General features: G+C 42.4%; 2 protein-coding genes across 2 annotated transcripts in view; one reads left to right on the top strand and one right to left on the bottom strand.

The window, feature by feature from the left end:
• The first annotated feature begins 426 nt into the window (after positions 1-426).
• On the top strand, positions 427-2382 carry LOC128375179 (insulinoma-associated protein 2). Its single transcript, XM_053335464.1, has one exon. The coding sequence runs from the start codon at positions 427-429 to the stop codon at positions 2380-2382; it is 1956 nt and encodes a 651-aa protein (XP_053191439.1).
• A 5134-nt stretch (positions 2383-7516) lies between these two features.
• The window catches only part of ralgapa1 (Ral GTPase activating protein catalytic subunit alpha 1), a 66833-nt gene continuing 62131 nt past the window's right edge, over positions 7517-12218 (bottom strand). Inside the window, 1 exon segment of the mRNA XM_053335458.1 lies at positions 7517-7801. Within this exon segment, the coding sequence (XP_053191433.1) occupies positions 7656-7801 (146 nt within the window). The 3' untranslated portion in view covers positions 7517-7655.

The following is a 12218-nucleotide window of genomic DNA, read 5'->3' as shown; positions in this document are numbered from 1 at the left end:
TATAACTACACTGCTCCTTCAGGAGTTTAACACAGTGACCAGTCGTTGTTCTATTTTACTCAAAAATGTCTCATTAAGTCTGCTGTTTCATTTCAATTTATTTTGGGGAGGGGTTACTTTTCAAAATATGTAGCTAAGCTGTGCGTGTTGCGCGTGCATGTTTGATAGAGAGCGAGAGAGAGAGAGAGAGAGGAGAGAGAGAGAGAGAGAGAGAGAGAGAGAGAGAGAGAGACACTGATGGACACAAACACGCGCATCACAGACACTGAAACACACTCTCTCTCTCATGCCATACCTGCACGCGCCTCTCTCTCTCTCTCCCTCTCTCTCTTGGACTTCAAAGCTCTACTTGAAAGTGCGCTCGAGACAAGAGTTGTTGTTCTTTCCGCCCGGTGGTGCCACGCGCCGAGCTTCATCATCATCACCATGCCTCGAGGATTCTTGGTGAAGAGAAACCGGAGATGTTCGGCGTCGTACCGGTCACGAAATAACGGTAACAGCAGTCCTGTAACTTATGACAGCGATAAACCTGAAGGGAGTAAACCGGAGAGGGTGAAGGAGAACGGTGTGGTGAGTGTAGGACTGCTCCCGGTGTCCCGCGAGGACTCCGCCGGTGTCAGGGAGGCGTGGAGCCCACACGTGGAGTCAGCGCTGGAGGCAGAGGCGGACCGGCGCGCGCAGTTACCGGAGACTGAGGAGCAGGTGAGCGAGGTGGACATTTTGACTCCCGGTGGTGACTTCTCCTGCTTCTTCCCACCTCCACCTCCGCCGCGTGACTTCACTTTAAGCCCCGTCAAACCAGTTGGCACGAGACTGCTGGAGCAGCACGAGGAAAGAGAGAAGCAGCCGTTATTCGCCGGCAGGTGCCTGACATCCTCTCCGGTGTCAGAGCTACCGGCAGAGTTACCGGAGCTACCGTTCCTAGTGAGCTCCACGCCGACTTCTATCGAGAGACTCCTCGCGAGCAGCAGCCGCCACCACCACGCGCCGTCCTACGGTCACAATGACAAATATGACCAGAGTATGGCTCACGTGCACCTGTTCCCCCCGCTGACACTGATGAATCAGGAGCCGCATCACGCGGAGAGGAAAGGCTCGTTCCTGGAACCGGATCAGCGCGTGAACAGCAACAGACACAACAAACCGGCGGCGGGAAACCCATCCAAGAAACCCAAAGTGAACCGGAAACTGAACTTCGAGGATGAGGTCACGACCTCGCCGGTTTTAGGTCTGCGGATCAAGAAGGAGAGTCCCGAGCTGAGGAGGCACCGGGAGAAATCTGGTCTTACCGGGAACCCGCCGCTTGGAGAGTTCATCTGCCAGCTGTGTAAAGAGGAGTACCCCGACCCTTTCTCCCTCGCGCAGCACAAGTGCTCCCGCATAGTGCGCGTGGAGTACCGGTGCCCCGAGTGCGACAAAGTCTTCAGCTGTCCCGCCAACCTGGCCTCCCACCGGCGCTGGCACAAACCGCGTCCGGTCACCAACCGAGGAGGAGAGACTGCGACCAACAAGAGCCAGCCGTTAAAAGAGGCACGAGGGCCCATACAGCACGAGAGGCAACCGGTAGATATGGAGGGAAAGGAGAACGAGCTGCTGCGCATCAACACGAATCAGCACCAAGAGGCGCAGGACAGCTCCCGAGTCAGGCGCGAGCCCTCTCTGCTGTTGCTGCACGCTAGGTCTCGAGACAGCCCCGACAACAACAGCCTCGCGCCTCCTCACTATGATTCCTCGTGCCATTACCGTAGTCCGGTAGAGAGCTGCCTGGACCTGCAGCAGCACGTGAGAGCGGCGGACAGTCCAGCCTCGAGCCTCCTTCTATCTAACCCAGAGGAGCGCGCGGACCTTCCTCAGCAGCAGCCGCACGCTCCTCTACCGTTTATGCAGGCGTTACCGGAGGAGGACGTGTACGAGTGCCGGTACTGCGGGAAGAAGTTCCGCCGTCAGGCTTACCTGAAGAAACACCTGGCCGCGCACGAGATGACAGCGCGTGCCTCTCCTCCACTTTCAGCTTACGGACAAGCGCGCGAGAACAGCGGCGGACAGAACCAGGTGTTTCTGTGTCACCTGTGCGGCGCGCGCTTCCCGTCCGTTGAAATCAGGGACAAGCACCGTCTGTGGCACGCGATGAGGGACGAGTTACTGGCGGGAACACTGGGAGGAGGACTCAGACCGGACATGTTCCACGTGCACAGAGAAGAGAGCGGCAGCGGGGAGCGCGAGCTGCAGCAGCCGCAACAACAGCAGCAGCAGCAGATCTTCACGTGCAAGCACTGTCCGTCCACATTCTTCAGCTCCCCGGGGCTCACGAGACACATCAACAAGTCTCACCCCACCGAGAACCGGCAGGTGATGCTGCTGCAGATGTCCGTGAGACCCTAAAACAGGCGCGAGACACACAGTTGAAATAATTTGGACAAACGGAATATTATATAAAGTTGTTTATGGTTTTCATTTACACTGAAATACAAAACTGTCAGCCACTGTTCTGTTGTCCCTCTTGTTTAACGCTCATTATGCATCCTTAATACTAAGCTGACGCACATATAATAAATAAATGGTCATTATACAAACTGATTACGTCACTGAAACAAGACAGTTAAATATTAACACGGTAACGCTGAACTGTCCATGGTGCTGAAACTAACTTTGATGAAGTATAAATTAAGCACGACACTCTGTCCATGGTGCTGAAACCATGTCCGCAAACATGAAGGGGCTTCTGCAGTTCTCCACATGTAGTTCTAACGATTCTACCATAATGAGTGATCCAATCTCGCATTTGTATTTATTGAACAGGCAGATCTAATATGGTCCATAATCAAATTAACGAACTTTAACATCAGGGTTATTATAATACAGAGATTAAACTGGAGCCTGATCATAGTGACCAAATATCTTTAAAGGATGTTGAAACTTTAGAGATAATCAAAATGTTTGTCGGTATTTTTTGGTTGTTTCAAGGGAGTTAGAGTCAGTCTCTATATTTCTGTTCTCATATACAGAATATATTTTATTTGTATTGCCATTTTTGTTCAGCTTGTCTTCACGATTTGACATTCAAACACAGTAACTCAAATGCTACAGTTGGTGTCATCTTGAGAGGGTTACTTGTTAGACTGAGGACATTTTGATTATGACTAACGACATTAGGAGAGACTCATTTAACATATATTGACGCAATGATTGACACAGTTCATTCATGTCCGTGGCAAAGTAATCCGATTACACTGATGCTCGGGAGGAGTCCAGTGTGTTACATTACTGACTTGAGCCAGACCATAATCAATGAGCTGGAATTACGTTTAGAGAGTGACCTTTCTTACCCCCGAGAAGTGGAGACAGAATCAATGTCCTAACTCCATTTTAAAGATGGTTTCAATGTACAGCTAACAATAAAAGAATCAAACGAGAATAGCGAATAATCAAATAGACCATAATATGCCTTTTATAATAAATGTGCCAATTGACTTCTCAGCTATAAAATATTTTCATACAGAAATGGAGCGTTTAATGTTAGTACAGCTAGTTAAAAAAATGTCTTTTGTCTTTATGATTATAGACTATTGTTGAGATATTTGCTAAAAATGCCTTCATGATGCTAAAAATGTAAATGTGGTTGAATGAATGAATGAATTTGATGATTAAAAAAAATACATATAATTCTGTACTGTAGTAAAAATGACCAAGGATGAAAACATGAAGCCTGACACTTATTTCCTTTTAAAACTTAAACACACCATGAGATTAAAGCAAAACAACAAGACAACACAATAAACATATAGCCTAAATAACAGAGGGGTGGGGTGGGGGTGGGTGAAGCTATGACAACATGCTCATGTTTTTTTTTTTTGTCATTAAAAAGTTACATTTAGAATTGTTCTATGAAGCCTGCACAGTACTATTTTGATATGTGTGATGTTGAATGTGAAATCTAATTAAAATTATTGTCAATAAAGGTTCATTAAAATCAATGAGAGTTGTGCACTGTCAAACTTTCTCGCATTCACTCACACACACACACACACACACACACTCTAAAGCAGTCTGTGGTACGAATCGTTTATTGTCAGATTCAATCATCCTTGCAGTCTGTGTGTGAAACAGATGTTACACATGTTTACATACTACAGCTTTGACAGTAACATAGGTTGCGGAGTGTGTGTGTGTGTGTGTGTGTGTGTGTGTGTGTGTGTGTGTGTTGTGATACAGCTGTTAACACGGTCAACACATGCAGTTAGTACTGAACTGGCATCATGCAGTATGTATAGTCAGTAGTTACATACATCAACCTTGTCCCACACTGACGTCTGGACAACAGCTGAACCCGTATCCATCACTGGCCTCACATCCATCTACACAGGCACAGTATCAATAAGGGCAATTTCTGCGGTTGTTATGGCTGCTCAAACAGGAAGAAAAAAATCTGATCTGGGCTAAAGAGGCAGGAAAATAACACTATCCAAATACAGTGACTCGGTTTAGTTGAATTTTGTAATACTGTTTAAAGGCTTTGAGTCACTTTGGGACTTCTATAGATTTTGGTTGCTGCTAAAGAGAGTTTTTAAATTCAAAACACACCGATTTACAGTCTTACATCTGAGTTCAGTCCTGTTGAGTAAGCAGATCATTTTGAGTCTATTTTGCTATCTGTAAAACAACACTGAAGTATGAAATGTACCAATTTTTTCCCATGGGACCTGAAAGCAGCATTATGACTAGAGCCATCATGTGGAGTCATTGGTATTTTAACCCAAAGATGATGTGATTTTTAGGTTGGAGGAGTGTAAACGGGTTGTTACCATGATAGGAGTGAGTTTGGGTCATGGTGGGCAGTAGTCTATATACAGCATGTACAGACCAGTGCTGGGGTGCACTGGAGCTACTAAACCACGTGTCTCGACCACAGGTGCTACAACCTCAAGAGTCCACTCACTTGGTTTTTAAATACTAAAAAGCACATCAACAGCAATAACTTAATGGGAAGACTCATTTTAAGATGGCTTTTTTAAAAATTTAACAATGTTTTACAATCCCTTTCCTCTCCATGGAGGATATGTGAGTGGAAAAAAAGTGAAACTGAAGAAACAGCCATGTAACACACTTTGATTAAGCAGTGAAGCATTATGCAAAACCTTTATAATACATGATATCTATACTGTCACATACAGATCTTTCATATACAGTATGTAGATTTTCTTTTATAAGGGATCACATGAATGAACGTTCAGTCCTGACAAACCCTTGGAAAACCACAGCCATGATTATTATATGAAAATAATAATGATTAAGTTTTGAAATGAGTGCTTGAGGCCAGCGAGGTGCTACAAATCAAGCGCACCTCAAATATTTCAACCATACAAACAAATTTGAATGTTTTTGTTGAGTCTGACTGATGGAGTGCTCGAATGAAGATGGTAAATACACAAAAATGGTAGTGTTAGATTTTCTGGAGTGTGATAACATGCGGATCCCCTCCATCCAGAGCTGGAGCTGAGGGATGAGTCTAAATACAAGAGCAGGAATAGAAAACAATGGAAAAGAAACACATTTATACAAGTTGCCATCTGTAATTTTTCCCCCCATCTTTGGCCTTGGATACACACCATCTTTCTTTTGTATGCTTTGATTTTCCTCTTTTAATTTTTTTTTACCACTAAAACTGCCTCCAACAGACACTAACCCTTATTTAACAAGTAAAACAAACACTGAAAAATGATGGACTAAAACTTCTTCCCATCACTCTACATACGGAGCTATAGTGATGTTAAGTTCTGTCTCACACACCAGGCCCATCATGTCTCCTCAGTTTTACAGTAACTCATATTTGGAGGAAATGAAAACAAACAAAAGCTGACATTTTATAACAAACGTGGATGTCCCAGAAACAAATTCACAAGATCATGGACGATCCCTAATGGTTCCTCTGTTCTTCCAGAGTCTGGCTGTGGCATCAAGGTTACACATGTTGGCCGTATTTGAGCTAAAAAACAGGATGAAACTCCTACAGTATGAAGTGCAAACAGGTTATAAAAGAGGAAGTGTTGAAAGCATGAAATCTTGTAGTGTCAACCCCATCTGTTTGGCTTTGGCAGCTATTTCTCACATAACAGTATATACACAACAAGCCTTCTCACACTGTACACATTCTTATAGATATTCTTATATCTACTATATATATATATATATTTATATTTAGACTCATACATATATAGATATACAGAATATATATATTTATATATACTCAGACGAACAACAAAAGAAAAGCTGTGGTTCTGTTGCATCGGATGACAAGAGTGACAGCAACATTCTTGTTTGAGTGAAAACAGTTGATAAAAAAACAACAACAGAATAACAACACATTTTAACAGACTGAAGAAAAAAAAAAGTATTAAACATCAGTGCTTGTCCACATTTTACAGCATGAGCAAAAAAAAACCCCCCAAACATCTTAACTCAACTTTATGTAACAAGTGCTCGCTCTTTTTATCTGTTTGATGTGTTTCCTCTCATCAATGAAAGACAAATAATCCCTCCATCATCACTATATAACACTGCTCACTCAGAGAGAGAGAGAGAGAGAGGGAGGGAGGGGTGTGCTCATGTTCAGTCTGGGGGGGGGGGGGATTACTTCTGGATTCAAACATGAATATTTTTGGCGTTAAAGCGAAGGAACTTTTTTTTTATTTTATTGGAAGCAAATGATTGACTTTTTATTTACATTTTCATGAGGACTGAGTAGAAAGCGACCCCCCCTACCTTCTTCGGTACTGTCTTTATGGGCTTAATGCTGCTCCGACAACAAAAATAGACCTTTTTTTATTTACTATCCTGCTTTTTCATCGACTTTCTACAAGTGCCGTCACTCTGAAAACTTTTTAATATCAAAACTCAGCTTTCTGTCTGTACACACGCAGGCTGACTATATAGTACAAATATACAGATTTTAAGAGCATGACGTCACGCATGAGATTTGTTCTCCCCGGCTCTCTAACAGGTAGTCGAGCTGAAAAATAGAGCGAGGTACAATGTGGCACACTTTAGCTTTTTTTTTTTGTTTTTTTTTGGTAGTCCTGGTTACACTAAACTAGAGTTTGTGCATTTCCTAACATGGCACAGATGAGGATGAAGGAGCAGAACTTGTGTGTGCTCCTGTAGACTGACAGTCAATCAGTCTGTAGTGTGACCTGATCCTGGTCCACGTGGGTCTCTCCTTTTGTCTTGTAAAATAACCTGATGAAACTAATACTGCTTAGGCTGCACTTGCTACCTTGGCAAAGATCAGCATGCTGCAGCACTGGTTTAACTGGTTTATGTGAGCAAAGCTGAGGATAAATGCAGCAGCTGTGAAGACTTTCAAAATGAAGTTACAGTATAATTATAGCTCACAAACATACAGTAGAGTAGATAAACTATGATGTGTTTCTGAGTACAACTGTGCCACAAAGCTAAAAAAACAAAAGGCCAGTGTCTGCTCAGAACTGCAGCATGCTGGGAGGGAGGGAGGGAGGGAGGGAGGGAGGGGGGATTTTTAATTTTTTTAACAGAACCGTTTTACAGACTGAATGTCTTTCATAAAAGGAGTAACGTGATATGAAGTGTCAGTTCCGGCTGAGCTGCGGTTAAAAAAAGAAAAAAGAAAAAAAAAAAACAGCTCAAGTCTTATTGGCTGATCCAGAGGAGCGTCGCAGCTTCATGGACATGCGGCTCTTGCTAGTCCGAGGAGACATGGGGGACGCCGAGTCGCTCCCGGCCTCCCCAAGTGCCGGACTTTCTCCCCGAAGAATCTCGAGGCAGGAGCCTGTGTGGGTGGGTGGGGTGTGGGGGAAGGTGGATGGATTTGAGGGGGGGGGGCGTGTGAGGAGATGGATGAAGGGATAAAAAGGGGAGGAGGTAAATAAGAGGAGAAAAAAGGATGAGGGGATGACAAGAAAAGTTACATCACACCCTATGCTGCCCTACTGAGGCAGACGGTACACACTTCTACACACACTTCTACACACACACACACACACACATAGACAGGACAGACACGGGACAACACACAAGCTCTATTTACTCATTTCTATTCTACTTCCCTACAAATGAACTAATATGATAGAAACACACAATATCACACTATGAAACTACACACTTTCTGTTTAAAGGCTTTTTCCCCCCTCTGTGAGGTCCTCTGAGATTACGTGTGTCATTAAAAGCTATATAAATAAACTTGTCTCCACATCATATGTTTCACACTTGCCTTTCGCTATCAGTGGTGTGAAGGTAACAAATAACAGGCTACACAACTATTTGGATTTAGTGAGAACACAACAAGCAAAGAGCTGATGTTACACAGCTCGGTTCTCACTGGCCATCAAATAAAGTGAAAATGTGTTTACTTGATTATGTGAATGTAACACGTTTGTTTTAAGTTGCTTTTGATTCAATTTACAATAGTTTCCACATGTGATGTTGGGACATATTGAGTCCAAAGATGTAATTAAAGTAGATGAAGTAGAAGAGCTAAGCTAGTGTTCTATCTACAGGCCGTACCAGTCACAGCTAGCATGAAGGACCTTCTGCTTCAGACCCTTCCCCTTCACTCTGAGCAGGTTAAAGCTGTCTAGTGGTTTAGGGACCATTAGATACATTACACTATGCTCCTCTGGAGAGGAGAGGAGAGGAGAGGAGAGGAGAGGAGAGGAGAGGAGAGAGGAGAGGAGAGGAGAGGAGGAGGAGGAGGAGGAGGAGCAGGAGCAGGAGCAGGAGCAGGAGCAGGAGCAGGAGAGGAGAGGAGAGGAGAGGAGAGGAGAAGGAGCAGGAGCAGAGAAGGAGCAGGAGAGGAGAGGAGAGGAATGGAGAGGGAAGGAAAATAAAGGAGAAGGCAGGAAAGGCAAAGAGAGGAAAGGAGATGAAAGAAAAGAAAAGAAAGGGGAAAAAATGAAAAGAAAGTAAAGGAAAGCAGAAGAAAGGAGAGGAAAGTAGAGGTAAGGAGAGAGAAGAGGAAAAGGGAGAAGAGAGGAAATGAGAGGAGCGAAGAGGAGAGGAGTGAAAAGAGGAAAAGAAAGCGAAGGAGAGGAGAGGAGTCAAGGGGAGGAGAAGAGAGGAAGAAGAGGAGAGGAGAGGAGAGGAGAGGAGAGGAGAGGAGAGGAGAGGAGAGGAGAGGAGAGGAGAGGAGAGGAGAGGAGAGGAAACAAAATATATAGGAAATGGGAGATAAGGAAAATAAAGAAGAAAGTGACAAGAACAGAAAAAAACTGAATAAAAACAGAAATTTGAAAAAATTGCCAAACACAGAGAAGACAGAATATAAAAGACATGACACACACAATGACATCACATATATACACACACACACACACACACACACACACAATAATGACACAGAAAACACTGAACTTCAAAATCCTTTCTGCTTAATTTGACCAAACTAAGTACTTATAGCAAACATACACACTACTGAAAAAGAAACATTACTTTAATGTTAGTTCAAAGTTATACATTCAGTCAGTGTGTTTGAGTGTAGAATATTAACAGGTATGCTTACCCATTGTGTCACTTTGTGTGTGTGTGTATGTGTGTGTGTGTGTGTGTGTGCGTGCATGTGTGTAGTGCTACATCATATCAATACCAGGAAGAGAGGAGCATACAGAGGGTTAGAGGCAGAGTTTCACCAGGTCAGTGTGACATCGCAGGTTAACAGAGCAGACGGGAAAATTATTGAGTGGGTTCAAGAACAAAAGAGTCCAAATCTCACACGGTTAAAAATAAAAAGGATCCGTCACTTTCATCAGGACACAGAGTGTAGTTTGGTATAATGAAGATCTGGTAAGTTACACAGGCTGATGAATCATTTTAATCTGGCAGCAATACCACAAAAAAGGTTGAAGCTAGACAACATGTACCAATAGGTAATAGGAAAGATGTCCAAGAGGGTCTTTACCCTTTTGGAATGACCAGACCCAATTTACAATTTAGCTGCTTAAGAGCTTAAAAATGTTTAAAATCTGTTTGTTGCTGCAATGTGATGATTTTTGTCATAGTGAACATGGGATATATAATGTGATGTCAGTGTGTTAGTGAACCTGTCACTTTGTTTTTGGCTACTGTTTACCCTCTTAACTGTGGGTGGGACCCGCAGGTAGCTGGTTGTGGCCAATTAGCATAAAGCTGTTATAATCAGTGCTCCTATCTTAACAACTGATCACGTTACTATGAGTGTGTCAGTGTTCATTTCATCAATGAAAACTACGAGGTCAAATATTCAGACAACCTTTTTTCACAACTAAAAAGGGACTAAATCCAAACAAGAACTATAATAAAATAAAATATATGACCTTTTTTTTGTCAACAAATAAAAATCAAATGATAATGTGAAAGACAGATGAATGGACACAAGCTAATAACTGTTTAAATATAATGATCTGATTAGTAAACCTGCCTCCTCTGCTGCTCTATTGTTAAGCATTCAGTAACATTGTGTCTCTGTCAGTAGTGTTATCTGATGTTTCTGCTCTTAGAGAAAAAGATTTATGGGCTTAATTAATCTACAATACACTGTGAACTGGACTAGATGTGGAGGGAAACCAGCTGGAACAAACTATGAAACTAATGCACAGTTTAGACTAGAACTCGATGAACTTTAGGTGCCAAAATTAAAACAAGACATGACCCCAAATGAATGCTCTGTTTCTGCTGGTTCTGTAAATAATAGGCAACTAAATATGTTACTGAGCTTGTTTCTGTTTATATGACAATTAATTATAAATTAGAGGAGGAAAGGACAAATAGACTGGGGAATTGAAGATTTGAATTGAGCTCAGAAAATGAAAAAAAATCTCAATCTCATGGCCTGTTGTTACAGACTGTGTTAAATATGACACCAAACTACACTCACAGATGAGCTGAAAATGACATTTCCTTTTCTAGAGTCAGACAAGACTTGCTGTAAAGTCATGCAGACCTGCTTGGAGTGAAGAAAACACGGAGGAGTAAACATGAAGAGAGAAAACACACAATATGCAGGAGAGAGAATTGGAGAGAGCGCAGGTCAGGCTGAAATGTCAGTAGGAAGAGCCAATCAGAACGGGTTGTGGTCGTTCATGTGACCAGGCTTACCTTTTAGCTATAGGCAAGTGAGACATTACGATCTAAAGGAGGGGGGGAAAAAAAGAAGAAAAGGAAAAAAAAAAAAAAAGAAACAAACAAAACAAAAAAATCAAATAAAAAGAATAAAAAGGAGAAAACAAATTAAATAGAAATAAATCAGAAAAATTATAATAATAAAAAAGAAAAAAAAATGAATAAAGTTGGGAAATTAAAACAAAAACAGAAAGAGACAAGAATGTTTGATCATTGTGCTGTTAAAGGAGGGGAACCTTTGAGTTAATACAGGGAGATCAGTGTTTCCCCTACAAGGTTTTTCAGGCCTGGTGAGTGACACTGAAAAAGACCCGAAGAGAAGGCGCATGGGAGATCACATAATGATGTTAAGAAGCATTTATGGGTTATGCAGAAAACTAACATAGAGCTTCCTCTCACTTCACCTGCATCTATATTTTTGGAGGAAAACTATTAATATATTAGGTTATATTCCCGTTCTCTTTTAAGGCGGTGCCATGCCTTGGAAATGCTCGCGCTCTCTCTCTGCAATCATTTAAAGGCTCTCTGAAAGCAGTGGAGCTCAAGTCGCATCAAGAGTTTCCTAAATCAAATGATTATTTATTTCCCAATGAATTGATATTATAAATATATATAAAAAGTTTTTGGCCTAGTTGGGGTTCTCGTTGGCCTGATGGCCCACCACACCTGTAACATTATAGGGGAAACACTATAATGGGAGAGGATTAGGGTTAGAGAGAGAGAGAGAGAGAGAGAGAGAGAGAGAGAGAGAGAGAGAGAGAGAGAGAGAGAGGGAGAGAGAGAGAGAGAGAGAGAGAGAGAGAGATAGAGAGAGAGAGAGAGTGAGTGAGTGAGAGCTGCAGTAATTTGAGGATGGTTGACTTCAGAACACAGGATTAAGTTGTCCAGAACTGAATTTTGTATATGTAACACACATCAGAATTTTTTTTTACATTGAAAAAAAAAAGCTTGATATCAATCTGGTCCATATTTGGTATATAGAGGTTCAGCAATGAAATGATGACTATGATGAGCTCATGTCTTCATGTCTGGCTAACTTTGCCATCCTGTGTTCTGAAATGGGCTGAACAACACACTATAGAACAACATACTAC

Source organism: Scomber japonicus, chromosome 16, assembly GCF_027409825.1.
Source record: "Scomber japonicus isolate fScoJap1 chromosome 16, fScoJap1.pri, whole genome shotgun sequence".
NCBI classification, from domain to species: Eukaryota; Metazoa; Chordata; class Actinopteri; order Scombriformes; family Scombridae; genus Scomber; species Scomber japonicus.
The sequence above is the reverse complement of the archived record's forward strand: the minus strand, read 5'-3'. Positions and strand labels throughout refer to the sequence as shown.